Source organism: Procambarus clarkii, chromosome 64 (assembly GCF_040958095.1).
Source record: "Procambarus clarkii isolate CNS0578487 chromosome 64, FALCON_Pclarkii_2.0, whole genome shotgun sequence".
Classification (NCBI taxonomy): Eukaryota; Metazoa; Arthropoda; class Malacostraca; order Decapoda; family Cambaridae; genus Procambarus; species Procambarus clarkii.
The window spans coordinates 29,582,486-29,600,793 of record NC_091213.1 but is presented as its reverse complement, the minus strand read 5'-3'; the positions used below and the strand labels follow the sequence as shown (position 1 = coordinate 29,600,793).

Below are 18,308 nucleotides of genomic sequence, written 5' to 3'. Positions count from 1 at the left end.
TGCTTCTCTGTTTTTTCCTGTCGGGCTGGGATAAACCTGTTTACTGCTTCCTGACACTATTGGGTGACATAGTCCATCATGTCTTGTACAGACTTAGTTCTGAGTTCTGTGTCCCAGGGTATATCCCTAAGGAATTTTCTCATCTCTCATAATTTCCCTTTCGATACGCCAGACCTTTTTTCCCACTTATTTTTTGGGGGAGATAATTCCTAGTTCTACCAGGTACTCAAAGATCAATACACTGTGATCACTCATTTCCAAGGGGGGCTTCCAACTGAACTTCCCTTATATCCAATTCATTTAGGGTAAATATCAGATCAAGCATAGCAGGTTCATCCTCTCCTCTCATTCTTGTCGGTCCCTTGATATGTTGGCTTAGAATGTTTTTTGTTGCTACGTCCAGCAGCATAGCACTCCATGTGTCCGGTCCTCCATGTGGGTCTCTGTTCTCCCAGTCTATCTTCCCGTGGTTGAAGTCTCTCATGATTAGTAGTCCGGATCCGTTCCTGCTAGCTACAGAAACTGCTCTCTCTATTATATTGATGGTGGCCATGTTGTTTCTATCATATTCCTGTCTGGGTCTTCTGTCGTTTGGTGGGGGTTACCAGCAAAGCTGCACCACCTCCTTCTCTCCCTTCTCTCTCTTTCCTCACTACATAGTAGTCCTGTGGAAACACCGCGTTTGTTATGGTTTTCGTTAGCTTTGCTTCTTTGAGTGCTATTATGTAAGGGATTTCCTCTAGTGCCCATTCTCCAAGCTCACTTGTTTTATTCGTAATCACATCTATGTTAGTGTACATTGCCTTGAAGCTCACTTTCTTGTGTTCATTCTCTTGTCCCCATCTTGGTGAGCGTTCTGCTGGTGGAGGAAGCTATTCAATAGGTGTGAAGAACTGTGAGGTGGTTAACAGGGTCTCAGTGGATTCTGGGATGTGGGGTGGGGGTTCAAGGGAAGGAGGACAGGTAGGGTATGGGGGGGGGTAAGGAGGTAGTGGGATAGGAGGAACGAGGGATAGGACGGGATGAAGGGGGAGGGGCAACATGGTGGGAATGGGGGAGGGGTGACAGGGCCGGAATGGGACGGAGAGGGAGGGCTGAGTGAACATTTTAGTGGGGGCAGGTAGGGTGAGTGGTAGGGAGGATTTCTATGCAGAGGAGGAGTGGTGGTGTTTCCCTCCCCCTCTGGTGTTGCTGGGATGCTGGTTGTTGGTTCCCCGTCATGTTTCTGGGACTGGTGTGTTTGGGACTGTGATTTCCTGGCTTACTTCTCTCTCCCTGCGCTTCCTCCTTGCCCCTGCTGCCCTGGCTCTCTTCTCCTTCGTCCTGTCCCTCTGGAAGAATACTTCATTGTATTCCTCCACATACTGCAGATGACTCTTCCTTTCTTGAATAACCTCCTTCCTGTTCTCGTTTGTAAACACAGTCTTCACTAGGCAGTCTCTGTCCTTGTTGTACCAGCCCAACCTGAAAACCTTCTCAATATTTTGTTCAGCCCCTTCCATCTTTAACCCCTTTAGTATCCCATTTACTGCCTTTCTGTCCTTGCTATTCCATTCTTGCCTAATGGATCCTTCCTGTTCTTTGATGCCTACAACTACCACTGATCTTTTTCTTTTCAGCAGCTGACTGGTGCGCCTTGCTGCTTCCTCAGAGGTAGCTGCTTGCATGGTTACCTCCCTCACTGTGTCCATTGCTTCTGAGCCTTTTCTCAGTATTTCCGCAAATGTTTCAGGTACAGAGGCATTTCCCTCCAATGCGCCAATTCCATCTTTCCTTTGGATGATTAATTGATGCTCAGTCTCATTATTTTTCTGTGAGGGATTTGATCTTCTCCTTTGCTGCTGTCAGCTCACTTTGCAGGTTGTTAATTGTATTCTTCATTTCATGCATCTCCTTCCTGAATTCCTCCCAAACTTGGTCTAGCATTTCTTTCACTTGGTCAGATTGACTACTCACTGTGTCCCTGGTGCGACCTCCTGCCATCTTTGTCCCTTTCCCTGATATGTTTTGATAGGGTTAGCCAGAGGGAGGGGCAGAGAGGAAGTGAGAGAAAAAGAGAGAGAGAGAGCGAGCGAGAGAGAGAGAGAGAGAGAGAGAGAGAGAGAGAGAGAGAGAGAGAGAGAGAGAGAGAGAGAGAGAGAGAGAGAGAGAGAGAGAGAGAGAGAGAGAGAGAGAGACAGCAAGTGAGTGTGTGTGTGTGTGTGTGTGTGTGTGTGTGTGTGTGTGTGTGTGTGTGTGTGTGTGTGTGTGTGTGTGTGTGTGTGTGTGTGTGTGTGTGTGTGTGTGTGTGTGTGTGTGTGTGTGTGTGTGTGTGTGTGTGTGTGTGTGTGTGTGTGTGTGTGTGTGTGTGTTGGAATTCCTGGACGGTTGTATCGCCTCTCGCCGGCTCACTCTCGTATAAGACCTATTGTATGTATTTACATTTTGATCACAAAGGTTGTCCGAATAGTATGCAAAAATCGTCAATTCCGCACAGAACAAGCCTGGTGATTGCCTCTCGGCGACTGGAGTTTGTATTGGTCTCCAGTTCTCTTGTTGTTGTTTTGGTTTGCCTAGTTTTAATATATTTTTATAAAATATATAAATGCCATAGACTATAATATAGCATGATACACACGGGGATTAAACTGCACTTCAACACCCGTTAACGAGACTTAAATCACGGTTTCATGCTCTAAAAAAGGGCCATGTAATCTTCAACATTACTCAGTTACCATCAGCTTCACCCCCTTCTGCATATCCTCCGCCTAATCATGTCCTGGATTTTATGTTTGAAATGTTTTATACACAACATTATGCATGAACTCTCTTAATGATATAAGAGTTTCTAAGATATTTTCACAACTCGTATCTGTGACGGCTGTATCAACTTGCAGCCGCTCACTATACCATCAGGGCGGCGGGGTCTGGCCTCCAGACATGTTCACCTGTGGAGACCATCTCCGTCTTTAACAAGGTCAGCACTGGAGTGTGGAGTATGGAGTGGAATGTGGAAGTTATACACTTAGTGGTGGTGGAGATGTGCCCGTTAAGTGCTCGGGACCGCTACTACTTCTACTGATTCCATGGAAAGACTTGTCTATAATCCAAACTGTAATTCTGTCTTATTCTGACCAGTTATTTTATACAATTGACAATAGTCAACCCTATATATAAAGTCACCTGGAATCTTTTATGACGTCTTAAAAAATGTCATACAGTCCAATTACAAAAGTTGATTTTCAAAACACCGGTAAATTCGTTTCAAGTATTATAAATATTTTTCTTATTACTATAAACGGGCTAAAGTGCCTATAGTGACTGCTACCTGCTTCATGGGACCCTGGAAGTTCTTCTACTCCCCAAGCCCGGCCCGAGGCCAGGCTCGACTTGTGAGAGTTTGGTCCACCAGGCTGTTGCTTGCAGCGGCCCGCAGACCCACATACCCAACACAGCCCGGCTGATTCGGAACCTCTCTTAGAAAACAGTCCAGTTTTCTCTTGAAGATGTCCACGGTTGTTCCGGTAATATTTCTTATAGTCGCTGGGAGGACGTTGAACAACCGCGGACCTTTGATGTTTATACAGTGTTCTCTGATTGTGCCTATGGCACCTCTGCTCTTCACTGGTTAAATCTTGCATTTTCTTCCATATCGTTCACTCCAGTACGTTGTTATTTTACTGTGTAGATTTGGGGCCTGACCCTCCAGTATTTCCCATGTGTATATTATTTGGTATCTCTCTCGTCTCCTTCCTACAGAGTACATTTTGAGAGCTTTGAGACGATCCCAATAATTTAGGTGTTTTATCTCGTCTTATCCAGATAAAACTCGAGATAAAAAGGATATAAAAGAGATAAAATATCGAGATAAAACTCGTGTTTTATCTTTATTTTGGTGTTTTTATATGCAGTGTTTTAATAAGTTGTCATTCTGATTAAACTCCTAAAATGGTAGTTGTTTTCAGTGCCGTGTAATTACCATAATTGACCGCCTGCATCATGCAGTGAAGTAGGTGTCCGTTCACCCCCTTGTTCATACACAACACCTGCCCCACGGACTGCTTATATTACGCTGCAGTCTTGAACTGGGGCCACGCAATGGAACTGGCTAGGTTATTCAGTTCCAGGTGTGTGTGTGTAGTATGTATGCGCGTTTGTCATGTTTTCCCTTTGTGTGTGTGTGTGTGTAGGTTTAGCTACCAGCCAGGTGCGGCTCCTCATACATTATGCATGTTGTCGATAACTTCACTCTCTGCCACCTCCACCAAGCAGATATTTTTATCTTTTTTTTCAGAACTCTAAATCAGTGCTCTCCTCTCAGCCACTAGGGTGTACCTTGATGCATCCGTGACTGACGATATCCTATGAGGCTCAATGTGTTTTGTCAAGCACACCAGGACAAGCACACTAGGAGCACCAGTTGAAAAACAACTGCTAGATTTATATGCAAGATTTTCGTGCACGCAAAATTCTTGGCGTCTAAGGTACGTCTTGCCAGACTGAAGATAAGGGCTGTATGGACCCAGTGCACGACCTGGGGTCTGCTCGCCATGGTGTACGACCTGGGGTCTGCTCGCCAGGGTGTACGACCTGGGGTCTGCTCGCCAGGGTGTACGACCTGGGGTCTGCTCGCCAGGGTGTACGACCTGGGGTCTGCTCGCAATGGTGTACGACCTGGGGTCTGCTCGCCAGGGTGTACGACCTGGGGTCTGCTCGCCAGGTTGTACGACCTGGGGTCTGCTCGCTAGGGTGTACGACCTGGGGTCTGCTCGCCAGGGTGTACGACCTGGGGTCTGCTCGCCAGGGTGTACGACCTGGGGTCTACTCGCCAGGGTGTACGAACTGGGGTCTGCTCGCCAGGGTGTACGACCTGGGGTCTGCTCGCCAGGGTGTACGACCTGGGGTTTGCTCACCAGGGTGTACGACCTGGGGTCTGCTCGCCAGGGTGTACGACCTGGGGTCTGCTCGCTAGGGTGTACGACCTGGGGTCTGCTCACCAGGGTGTACGAACTGGGGTCTGCTCGCCAGGGTGTACGACCTGGGGTCTGCTCGCCAGGGTGTACGACCTGGGGTCTGCTCGCCAGGGTGTACGACCTGGGGTCTGCTCGCCAGGGTGTACGACCTCGGCTGTGCTCGTCAGGGTGTACGACCTCGGGTCCGCTCGCCATCGTGCACGACCTGGGGTCTGTACGCCAGAAGTGCCAGGGGCACCAGGAGCACCAGGAGCACCAGGAGCGCCAGGAGCCCTAGGAGCACCAGAAGCGCCAGGAGCCCCAAGAGCACCAGGAGCACCAGAAGCGCCAGGAGCCCCAAGAGCACCAGGAGCGCCAAGAGCACCAGGAGCACCAGGAGCGCCAGGAGCCCCAAGAGCACCAGGAGCGCCAAGAGCACCAGGAGCACCAGGAGCGCCAGGAGCCCCAAGAGCACCAGGAGCACCAGAAGCGCCAGGAGCGCCAAGAGCACCAGGAGCGCCAAGAGCACCAGGAGCACCAGGAGCGCCAGGAGCCCCAAGAGCACCAGGAGCGCCAAGAGCACCAGGAGCACCAGGAGCGCCAGGAGCCCCAAGAGCACCAGGAGCGCCAAGAGCACCAGGAGCACCAGGAGCGTCAGGAGCCCTAAGAGCACCAGGAGCACCAGAAGCGCCAGGAGCGCCAAGAGCACCAGGAGCGCCAAGAGCACCAGGAGCACCAGGAGCGCCAGGAGCCCCAAGAGCACCAGGAGCGCCAAGAGCACCAGGAGCACCAGGAGCGCCAGGAGCCCCAAGAGCACCAGGAGCGCCAGGAGGCCCAGAAGCCCCAGGAGCGCCAGGAGGCCCAGAAGCCCCAGGAGCGCCAGGAGGCCCAGAAGCCCCAGGAGCGCCAGGAGGCCCAGAAGCCCCGGGAGCGCCAGGAGCCCCAAGAGCACCAGGAGCCCCAAGAGCACCAGGAGCCCCAAGAGCACCAGGAGCGCCAAGAGCCCTTAGAGCCCCAGGAGCGCCAGGAGGCCCAGAAGCCCCGGGAGCGCCAGGAGCGCCTGTTACCCCAGGAGAGCCAGGAGCACCCGGAATGCCAGAACTTCCAGGAGCGCCAAGAGCGATAAGAGCATCAGAAGCGCCAGTTCTTCATAAAATATATAAATGATTTAGATTCAAGTTTGAGCAGCAATATTTGCAAGTTTTCCGATGATTAAAAAATCAGAAGGGAAATAAACACGGAAAAGACTCACTATCACTTCAACACGATCTAAACATGGTTTTTAAATGGTCAAATGATTGGCAGATGCAGTTTAATGCCGACAAATGTAAAGTTTGAGGCTAGGTAATGATGATAGTGTTACACGATACGAGCTAGATGGTGTTGAGATTGCGAGGTCAGATTGTGAAAGAGATCTGGGAGTTAAAAGCAAAACATCAATTCATAAATGTTCGTAATAAGGCAAATAGGACACTGGGATTTAGTAATCGAAGTGTTAGTAATAAGACACCTGGTGTTGTTCTTCAGCTATATCTTGCTCTGGTTAGGCCCCATTTAGATTATGCAGTTCAGTTTTGATCGCCGTACTATAGAATGGATTTAAATTCACTAGAACGCGTCCAGCGTAGGATGACAAAATTAATCCCTCAAATTAGAAACATGTCATATAAAGAAAGATTGACAAAGCTTAAATTCCATTCTCTTGAAAAGCGAAGAACTAGGGGGGTGACATGATAGAGGTGTACAAGTGGATGAATGGGCATTCCAATTTATACTAATTCTTTGTTTCCTTTGGTATAGTCGTGCCGTAATTTAGGAAAGAACTTGGTAAATACTGGTTTGGTAACAGGATTGTTGATTTGCGGACCCAATCATTGCGTAACATAATAGAAGCGTAGGTTAGACATATATATGAATGAGTTTTGGTGGATATAAATAGGATCTCCCTCGTATGAGCCAATAGACGTTCTGCAGTTACCTTCTTTCTTATGTACTCACCTATTTGTGCTTGCGGGGGTTGAGCTCTGGCTCTTTGGTCCCTCCTCTCAACTGTCAATCAGCTGGTGTTAGGTTCCTGAGCCTATTGGGTTCTATCATATCTACACTTGAAACTGTGTATGGAGTCAGCCTCCACCACATCACTGCTTAATGCATCCCATTTGTCAACCACTCTGACACTAAAAAAAAATTATTTCTGATATCTCTGTGGCTCATTTGGGCACTCAATTTCCACCTGTGTCCCATAGTGCGTTTGTGCCGCTTGTGTTAAATAGCCTGTCTTTATCTACTCTGTAAATTCCTCTGAGAATCTTGTACGTGGTGATCATGTCCCCCTAACTCTTCTGTTTTCCAGCGACGTGAGGTTTAATTCCCGTAGTCTCTCCTGGTAGGTCATACCTCTCAGCCTGGGAACTAGTCTGGTGGCAAACCTTTGAACCTTTCCCAGTTTAATCTTATGCTTGACTCAGTATGGACTCCATGCTGGGGCTGCATACTCCAGGACTGGTCTGACAAAGGTGGTATACAAAATTCTGAATGATTCCTTACGCAAATGTTTAAATGCCGTTCATATGTTAGCTAACCTGGCATATGCTGCTGATGTTATCCTCTTGATATGGGCTTCAGGGGACAGGTCTGGCGTGATACCAACCCCCAGGTCTTTCTCTCTCTCTGACTCTTGAAGAATTTCATCTCCCAAATGATACCTTGTAACTGGCCTCCTGCTCCCTACATCTATCTTCATTAAGAATTAAGACACTCAAAGAATTTGAGTTTGTTGAAAGAAACATAAGAATTAAGAAAGAATATAAGAAACATTATGTGTGTGTTCGTGTGTGTGTGTACGTAGGGCCTGCATAACTCAGGCCAATAGGCCTCCTGAACCTTTTTAATTTTTATTGACCAGAATAATTTAACCTGTGTTCGTTCGTGGATAACAACAATTACATTTCATTACACCATGTGTATATGCAGAACACAATAATATTCCAACAGCGCTCGTGAAGTGTTTTAATCACGAGTGCATCACAATGTTTCTATACAGGACATAATTGTTTGTTTTGTGCATGTTGCTCCAAGACAAGTTATAAAACCCAAAACATCTAAAATCCAAACATATGATATATTACCTTTGGTTTTCCAGGTGAACTATTTAAGTGGTATTAACTCGAGTTTCTTAATTCATAACTAGTATCATGCAATTAGCCAAGCTTTTTGTGAACTTTCTCGGTGAGTTAAGTTAGGAAAGTTACGTGGCGACTCGGCCCAGTTCCTACCTGCTCCTGATCTAGGTTAACAATCTAATGGAACATTACTAGGCTCGTCCCACATACTAGCCTAGCTAGTCTATCTTTAACCAGACCAACCAGACATTAAACCTAATGTAATTCATCCTTAAAGACCACGAAAGCGTAGCCTGTATGGGGGGATAGTGGGTAGATATATCCTACCTCGCCTGTTGCTGCTGTACCTGGAGGCACAGACTAAACTAATGTAACATAGTTGTGTGCCTATCGGATGTTACTGTTCTGTGCATCACTGAAGCCGTATATATCAGAAATTGTGCTGTAATTTCTTGGGAGAAGTGAAAATATTCTGCATAAATAAAATCTTACGTAATGTAAGACAACCTAACTATCCTTACCAAATGTAAGACAACCTATCTTTACCTAATGTAGCACAACCTAATTATCCTTACCAAATGTAACACATCCTAACCTAATCTTCCTTTCCTACGTAAAATGACTTTCCATACCAAACGTAACCTTACTTACCCTTCTTACCTACATAACATTCCTTACCCAATGTAAGATAACCTAACTTTTCTTACCTTATGCAATGTAATCTCACCTGACATATAACGTAACCAAACGCAACGTAACGTAACCTAGCCTAACTTAATCTAACCTAGCTAAACCTATCCTAACCTAACCTAACCAAACTTATCGTAACTTAACCAAACCTATCCTAACCTAACCTAACCTAACACATTGTAAAGTCCTAGAAAGCATCAATATTACCGAGTTGTAAGCTGTTCTAGAATTCCCAAAATTTGTACATTGTGGTCGACTGTGTATTAAAATTACACTCCATTGTATGATAGCAGAGGTTATCCTTCTTGAGGTTATCTTGAGGTGATTTCGGGGCTTAGCGTCCCCGCGGCCCGGTCCTCGACCAGGCCTCCTTTTTGTTACATCCCCTACCCCCAGGAAGCAGCCCGTAGCAGCTGTCTAACTCCCAAGTACCTATTTACTGCTAGGTAAACCGGAGCATCAGGGTGAAAGAAACTTTTTGCCTATTTGTCTCCGCCTCCACCGGGGATCGAACCCGGAACCTCAGTACTACAAATCCGAAGTGCTGTCCACTCAGCTGTCAGGCGAGAGACAGCAGTATGATCCTAGAACATATCACGAAGGCTTGCCGCACATATCATAATTACATCTGTTCCCCCCCCCCCCCCACTGCCCCACCACTTGGGCAGGACGGTAGAGCGACGATCTCGCATCATGCAGAACGGCGTTCAATCCCTGACCGTCCAAAGTGGTTGGGTACCATTCCCTCCCTCCCGTCCCATCCCAAATTCTTATCCTGACCCCTTCCCAGTGCTATATAGTCATAATGGCTTGGCGCTTTCCCTGATAGTTCCCCCCCCCCCTCTAAAAAAAATAGAGCCAAGATTCATCTGACGATTGTTACGTTCCTCCGTCAGCTGTCAGCCCGGCTGACGGCAGCGTGATGGCTTTATTGAATTTATGCAAATTAGATGAATCTCCGATGATGCGAGAGATTTACCAGCTAAGCTTTCACTTAAGGTGTGCCCAACACCCACACTTAAGGTGTGCGCAACACCCACACTTAAGGTGTGCGCAACACCCACACTTAAGGTGTGCGCAACACCCACACTTAAGGTGTGCGCAACACCCACACTTAAGGTGTGCGCAACACCCACACTTAAGGTGTGCGCAACACCCACACTTAAGGTGTGCGCAAAACCCACACTTAAGGTGTGCCCAACACCCACACTTAAGGTGTGCGCAACACCCACACTTAAGGTGTGCGCAACACCCACACTTAAGGTGTGCCCAACACCCACACTTAAGGTGTGCGCAACACCCACACTTAAGGTGTGCGCAACACCCACACTTAAGGTGTGCGCAACACCCACACTTAAGGTGTGCGCAAAACCCACACTTAAGGTGTGCCCAACACCCACACTTAAGGTGTGCGCAACACCCACACTTAAGGTGTGCGCAACACCCACACTTAAGGTGTGCCCAACACCCACACTTAAGGTGTGCGCAACACCCACACTTAAGGTGTGCGCAACACCAACACTTAAGGTGTGCGCAACACCCACACTTAAGGTGTGCACAACACCCACACTTAAGGTGTGCCCAACACCCACACTTAAGGTGTGCGCAACACCCACACTTAAGGTGTGCGCAACACCCACACTTAAGGTGTGCGCAACACCAACACTTAAGGTGTGCGCAACACCAACACTTAAGGTGTGCGCAACACCAACACTTAAGGTGTGCGCAACACCCACACTTAAGGTGTGCGCAACACGAACACTTAAGGTGTGCGCAACACCCACACTTAAGGTGTGCGCAACACCAACACTTAAGGTGTGCGCAACACCCACACTTAAGGTGTGCGCAACACCCACACTGAAGGTGTGCGTAACACCCACACTAAAGGTGTGCCCAACACCAACACTTAAGGTGTGCCCAACACCAACACTTAAGGTGTGCCCAACACCAACACTTATGGTGTGCCCAACACCAACACTTAAGGTGTGCCCAACACTTAAGGTGTGCCCAACACCCACACTTAAGGTGTGCGCAACACCAACACTTAAGGTGTGCCCAACACTTAAGGTGTGCGCAACACCAACACTTAAGGTGTGCCCAACACTTAAGGTGTGCGTACCATCCACGGGGACGGTGGATAGATCTCATCCATCAGACAACTTTTCCAGTCAGAAGGTCTGGAAGTTTATTTTTGGTGTGTCCAAGTTATTGAAAACAAAACGTTCACTTGTTTTTGTAACTTCAATGTGTTTTTTTTTTAATAATAACACAGAAATCCCTGAACGGTTGATCACCTAATTTGATAAGACGGACAGGTAGCAGAGACTCGGGTACAACTTGCTCACTAAGACATTGCTTCAGAAACTTGAGACGGGTGCAAGTGCATTGTGCTTTCACTAGTAGAGTGGCGAAGATGGTTACGAAAGAAGCCGACTGAGGGATGAAAATCTACAGACATTTACAAAATTTCATCCATCGCTGATGGATGAAGCCTATTACAATGTGATGAATTTGTCATCAAAACCGTTAAGTGAAAATGCGGTTACTGCTTTGGGTTATGGGATGTCATTTGCCATTTCAAACCAACCCTCTACGATTAAGATTTTTAATTCATCGATACAGCTTGAGAACCAAAACATTCTCTCTCAACAAAGCTTAAACATGGTTAAAGGTATTGTTTATGGTTCAGTGTTGACTTCTCAAACAAACAATTTGCCTGAATGGTTCAGAGGGCAGGGGGGGGGGGCTCACAGTTAAAAGTTAAATGCCGACCCCTCCATTCACATAACAAAGGCTGACAAATTCAACACTGTTTTTATTTTAAACAAGAAGAAATATATTTCCAAAATGAATGATCTCCAAGATTCCTCAACATACACAAAACTCAGGAAAAATCCTCTTGATGACATCATCAAATCCTTCAATAGCAGCTCGAGGAAGTTTTAAGAAACCATAAAGATCTTCTTAATCAATTTAGTCCCTCATCTCCTTCACTGCCATATCTCTATGGCCTTGTCAAGACGCATAAGCCTAACTATCCAATGAGGTGTTCCAATCAATCCTGATATAAAGTTACTTAGTTTTGATGTTGGTTTTTGTTTCCTAAGGTTCCAGTTGATGATATTCTTGATTACCTTTCTCATCAACTAGCGAACCATGTTAAACCTTTAAACCAGGCAGTTAAACCTCTGCCTGCTGATATTATTATCAATCTCGTTAAGCTATGTAAAAAAAGAATGTAAATTTACTTTTAATAATGAGTATTATTTATAGACTTTTGGAATAGCAATGGGGAATCCATTATCGCCACTGCTTTCAAATTTGTACATGGAATTCTTCGAAAAGAAAGTTGTTTTAAAATTACCCTTGAAATCATTCCATGGTTCAGATATGTTGAAGATATTTTGTGTATGTGGCCTACAGATGTAAATACAGGCGAATTTTTAGCTAAACTTGATGATCAAATCACCTCTACAAAATTTACTATGGAGACTGAAATTGATAAATGTTTGTCATTCTTAGATACACATATTCATAGGGAAGATTTTTCACTAAAGTTTAGTGTTTACAGAAAGCCTACGAATAATTTATCTTATGTTCATTAGTTCTCGGAGCATAGATACAATGTGAAACAATAAAACATTTCCTCTATGTATCTAAGAGCTCTTCGGGTAGTTAGTCCAGAATTCTTAAAAGAGTCTGAAAATATTGATTCTATTGGTCTCAAGCTTTGTTATCCACTGATTTTTGGAGAAGTTTGCCGTAGCAAAGCACGTCGTACATATTATAATAATATGCAGTGAGAAAGTTCGTCCCAAAAAAATTTTATGTTTACCATATTTTTCTGTGCTCGAAAATATTGTCAAGGCCTTGACAATATTTTTTGTTTTCTTGACACTGTTTGATATACATGTATTGCTTAATTACAAAAATACTATTGGAAAACTATTAGTTAGAAAAACTCCTCGTAGTGATAGTTGTGTCATTTACAAAATACATTGTAAAAACTGTAACGGGTTCACTGTAGGGAGAACATACAGAGATTTGAAATTTAAACATTAGTAGTGTTTTTTATAATTTTGGTCTATTTTTTATTGATCAATTAAAAAAAAATTGAGTAGGAGCGTTGATACACATTTATCCCAATAATATCTTAATAATATTCTCTTATATCATTATTCTCTTATGTTTGAGAACAAAGACATTGTTTCTCACCTTACCTCATTCCTGCCAATATCCACACAACTCTATTGTAAATCCATCCGTCTGAAGACGTATTATTATATGCGAGAGTACTTACGTATACTCCTGTCCGCCTTCCTTCGTGTTCTGACATTGTTCATTCCGTGTTAATTTCTTTGTGATATACACACATATGTATGTTTGTATTTGTGTATGTATGTATATATGTACTCACCTATTTGTGCTTCCGGGGGTTGAGCTCTGGCTCTTTGGACTCGCCTCTGAACTGTCAATCAACTAATGTTCAGGTTCCTGAGCCTACTGGGCTCTCTCATATCTATATTTGAAGCTGGGTATGGAGTCTGCCTCCATCACTTCACTGCCTAATGCATTCCATTTGTCAACCACTCTGACACTAAAAAAAGTTCTTTCTATTATCTCTTTGGCTCATTTGGGCACTCAATTTCCACCTGTGTCCCCTAGTGCATGTGCCCCTTGTGTTAAATAGCCTGTCTTTATCTACCCTGTCAATTCCTCTGAGAATCTTGTATGTGGTGATCATATCCCCCCTAACTCTTCTGTCTTCCAGCGACGTGAGGTTTAATTCCAGTAGTCTCTCCTCATGCCCCTCAGTTCCGGCATTAATCTGATTGCAAACCTGTGAATATTCTCCAATTTAGGTTTATGCTTGATGACATTTGGTCTCCATGCTGGAGCTGCATGCTCCTGGATTGGTTTGATATGCGTGGTATACAAGGTTCTGAATGATTCCTTACACAAGATTCTAAATTATTCCTTACACAAACTTCTAAAGGCCGTTCTCATGTTGATGGGTAGTCACGGAGACCCTTCTCTCCAGATGTGTTACTAGTTTTTTCTCACGATCTTCTCCATCACCTTGCATGGTATACAAGTTAAAGACACAGGCCTGAAGTTCAGTGCCTCTTGCCTGTCAACCTTTTTGAATATTGAGACTACATTAGCCGTCTTCCATATTTCTGGTAAGTCTCCCGTCTTCAGTGACCTACTATACACAGCAGAGAGTGGCAAGCAAAGTACTTCTGCATACTCTTCAGTAGGGGAGCCGGTGGCTGAGCAGACAGAACACTGGACGCGTGATCCTGTGGTCCCGGGTTCGATCCTGGACGCCGCCGAGAAACAATGGGCAGAGTTTCTTTCACCCTGATTCCCCCTGTTACCTAGCAGTAAATAGGTACCTGGGAGTTTGTCAACTGTCACGGGCTGCTTCCTGGGGGTGGAGGCCTGGTCAAGGGCCAGGCTGCAGGGGCACTAAGCCCTGAAATCATCTCAAGATAACCTCAAGATAGAGGAACCCATGGTGAGATTCCGTCAGGACCAACAACCTTTCTCACGTCCAGAGAAAACAGATGCCTCTTGACCTCATCTCTGGATATATCAAACCCTTCCAAGGCCTCCTGGTTTACTGCCACCCCACCTAGCTCAAGGACTTCACCTCGTTCTATTGTGAAGACCTCCTGGAATCTCTTGTTGAGTTCTTCACACTCCTCTTTTTCATTCTCTGTGTACCTGTCCTCGCCCATTTTAAGTTACATCACCTGTTCTTTCACTGTTGTTTTCCTTCTGATGTGAGAGTGGAGCAGTTTTGGTTCAGTTTTGGCTTCATTTGCTATATCATTTACATACTGTATCTCTGCTTCTCTTCTCACACTGACATACTCATTCCTGACTCTCTGGTGTATCTCTCTTTCTGCTTCCTGCTGTTCTGTTATTTCGGAAGTTCCTCTGCAGCCTTTTCTTTCTTTCCTTCCATTGCTTATATACATGTCCTATTAAACTATGGATTTTTCTTTTCCTTCTCATTTTTTGTCTTTAGGGTTGGGAAAAAACCTCTTTACTGCCTCACGACACTTTTGGGGCACATAGTCCATCATATCTTGTACGGTCTTAGTTCTGAGTTTTGTATCCCACGGTATTTCTTTTTATGAATTTTCTCATCTCCTCATAATTTTCCTTTCGCCAGCCAACAAGTGTTGGCTGGTGTTGGCTTGAACAAAAAACACAAGTGATTTTAGCCAAGAAAAATGTTGAACAAAAACACTCGCATAATAGACAAAACCCAAGGAACACAAATGCAAACACAAATTGTGTTCCTCATGTGTGCCCCAAAGAATGAGGTGATTTGATAAAATGCTGTGCCCAAGATTACCATCAGAGTGTCGGTGGGCCGATGGGCAAATAGCCTCGGCTACCATCAACTTTTGTCCGGTCGTGATGGTCGAGTGGATAAGGGACCCTGTACACCAGTTGCATAGTGCTCCTGGCAGTTTGGGTTCGAGTCACTTTTGGGGTGTGAGTTTTCAGTTGCATGTATGCCTGGTGACCATTCAGGCTAGTTCGCATTTATATTCCTCACGTGTGCCCCAAAGAATGAGGTGATTTGGTAAAATACTATGCCCAAGATTGCCATCAGAGTGCCGGCGGGCTGATGGGTAAATAGCATCGGCTACCATCAGCTTTTGTCCAGTCGTGATGGTCGAGTGGATTAGGTGCCCTGTACACCAGTCGCAATGTGCTCCTGGCAGTATTGGTTCGAGTCACTTCTGGGGTGTGAGTTTTCAGTTATATATATACATATATATATATACATATATATATATATATATATATATATATATATATATATATATATATATATATATATATATATATATATATATATATATATATATATATATATATATATCATGGGATAAGCCTCTCAAAAGGAAGCCTCTCAAAAGAGGCTTCTTTCATCGGGAAGCGTCTCTTCCCGTAAGAATTGGGGCCTCGGAGTTCGAACAGCAACGCAAATAGCTATACCAGCCTTCCTGTCCACCTCTTCGGCATCCAACTACCTTGTGAAGTAAATTCTACCTGCCTACTTACATCAGCTGGCAGGCGTACACGATCTCAACTTTACACACTGTGCCACCGAGTGGGCCTCTCGGCGCATCACCTCAACCACCATCCTCAAAAGCCCACAAGCAATCCAGTTGGGATGGCCTCATGGTAGACCAAGTTGCTGCAACAACACAACACGACATTGCTCGCCTCACAGCAGTAGCAGCCCCACATGCTGGGGATTTCCTGTTAGCAACCCAAATATCGCTGTTTCTATGTATAGATTTCCTGATAAAATTTCCTATTTTATGGATTTGTTGATCATTTCCAGAAAGAAACATAGACATGTCCAAAATATATCTGGAAAGAATTTATATATATTGTTTTCAAGTCTAGATTCTTGAACAAACGTTTTTGGAAAGATGGTTGTTTATTTATGGAAGAAATTACCAGGAAGAATAATAGATGTGGAATCGCCTGATTGACTCAAGCATAAGCTAGAATGCGTTTGGGTAGACATAAACTAGAGGAAAAAAATCACTTCTGCACTTTTATTTATTCTAATGGTATTAATGATACGGTATGTTGATAGTTGTGTGTGGTAGAGAGGGTAAGTGAACGTCTGGATGGCACTATGATGACACTGGGAAGAATGGTTCTATGGGAACGACACTCACCGTCATGGTGCCAGCAGCTGGAGTACCGCTGGTGATGGATCCTGCTCCGGGATGCTGCTCCCCTTGCTCCCTTCCTGTCAATGTAGAAACAACAATTAAAATCACAACTATGCAGCCGGGCACAGGCTTTTAATCTTGATGCGACCAGTGTACCTGATATCTCAACCTGTCCTCTTTCTAATAGCATCGCTTTTCATTCGTATGTACTACGGTCAAAAAATACCGTAATAGAAAATGGAAATTAATTTTCCAAATGAAATGAACCCAAAACAGCAAGTTTTGTGTCCTCTTGTAGGTTAGGAGAGCAGCAAGTTCTCCTAAGGTTTCAAAATGTCATGAAAGCTATTAATTTAAGTGTCCTTTCCTAACCTAAGAGACTAAGCGAGAGGACCCAAAACAGAAAACTGGACAGTACGTCACTTTCGCGAGCCACATCTACTTCCTATTATGGTAATTTTTAGCTTTAGTGCGCATACATGCGAAAAACGACGTTATTTGTAAGAGGACGGGTTGGATATCTAGTTCCCTGAGTTTTTTCTTACTTTCTTTAGAATCCCAGTATGCATCCTGTGTTGTTACCTCTAACCAAGTTTGGCGCTTATTCTTCTGGTCCCGTGCCACGTCGACCAGTTTACCTGCCCTGTGGCAAGCCTGTGCTCAGACCACTAGTGTTCCAGCCGAGACTTGCATCATGGGCAACTTGAATGTTTGCCACCATTCATTCATTCAATTGGGAAATGTGTTCTCGACAGTAATTGGTGTAGATTTTTTATAAAACAATTTACAATAGCAATCTTAATGAAACATGCAAATGAACATGTCACCAGTTCCAGTCTCAACCTAAGAAATGCCTCGCATAATTATGTAATGTTTAATAATGTCTCTTGATTTTCCTCTCCTCCGGTGATGTGATTTATCTCTCTAGACCATTCTTAGTTGCTCTCGGATAAAAAAATAAAAGATTTTGTCACATCCGCGCTTGACAATGTGATCAGTCCATGCAGATCATGCACACTCGATAGTTTATCCCATGATTAAACTATCAGGTCCTGAAATGCTTATTGTAAGGGTCCTAAAAGTATATGGCTCCTAAAAGCTGATGGGACATGTAATTTAGTGATCGTGTCAGCAGACATTTAGGGGATCGTGTTTAACTCAGGAAAATTTCGTTTTATTTTATTAGTTTAAAGTTGGTAAGATTAAACTTTAAACTTGCTGGATTACTCTAGCAAGTAGCTATTAGAGTTTATTTTAGCTGTCTACAGCTTTTAAATACATAGTTTTACCTCATCTGTAAACATTGAAATTAAGAACTGTTTAGTTGTTTCTTAGTTAATGATACATGTATCATATTCAGTATGTGGTCCAAGAACTACCCCTTGGGGGAATATTGCTTGTCACCTGTTACAAGTTCTTGTCCTCTAGCTTTTAGTAATAAAACCCTTTCCTAATGAAAATAAAATCACGTAGGTTTATTATCTTCCTGTTTTATTTGTCTCACTTCCCAGCCCGTTCACTAGATTTACCACTCAGTAAAAATATAATTGTTTTGCTTCACTAGCAACATCATGGCCGCTGAACAAATCCACAAGGGCCGTGACAAGGATTCGAACCTGCGTCCGGGAGCATCCCAGACTCTGCCTTAATCGACTGAGCTACGACAGGGTAAAAGAGTTGAAACCGAAATTCTACTGAACTTACTAGTAAGTTCAGTAGAACTTCGGTTTCAACTCTTTTACCCTGTCGTAACTCAGTCGATTAAGGCAGTGTCTGGGATGCTCCCGGACGCAGGTTCGAATCCTCGTCACGGCCCTTGTGGATTTGTTTATTTGATGCATCACGTT

The 18,308-nt window shown here is 44.5% G+C and overlaps 2 protein-coding genes across 2 annotated transcripts; both read left to right on the top strand.

The window, feature by feature from the left end:
- The first annotated feature begins 1,723 nt into the window (after positions 1-1,723).
- Positions 1,724-6,057, top strand: LOC138354827 (activating signal cointegrator 1 complex subunit 2 homolog). Its single transcript, XM_069309327.1, has 2 exons — positions 1,724-1,732; positions 5,617-6,057. The coding sequence occupies exons 1-2, from the start codon at positions 1,724-1,726 to the stop codon at positions 6,055-6,057; spliced, it is 450 nt and encodes a 149-aa protein (XP_069165428.1).
- A 149-nt stretch (positions 6,058-6,206) lies between these two features.
- On the top strand, positions 6,207-18,110 carry LOC138354826 (mucin-2-like). Its single transcript, XM_069309326.1, has 4 exons — positions 6,207-6,258; positions 9,717-10,918; positions 11,851-11,981; positions 18,026-18,110. Exons 1-4 carry the CDS (start codon positions 6,207-6,209, stop codon positions 18,108-18,110), a joined length of 1,470 nt encoding a protein of 489 aa, XP_069165427.1.
- Positions 18,111-18,308: the final 198 nt, after the last annotated feature.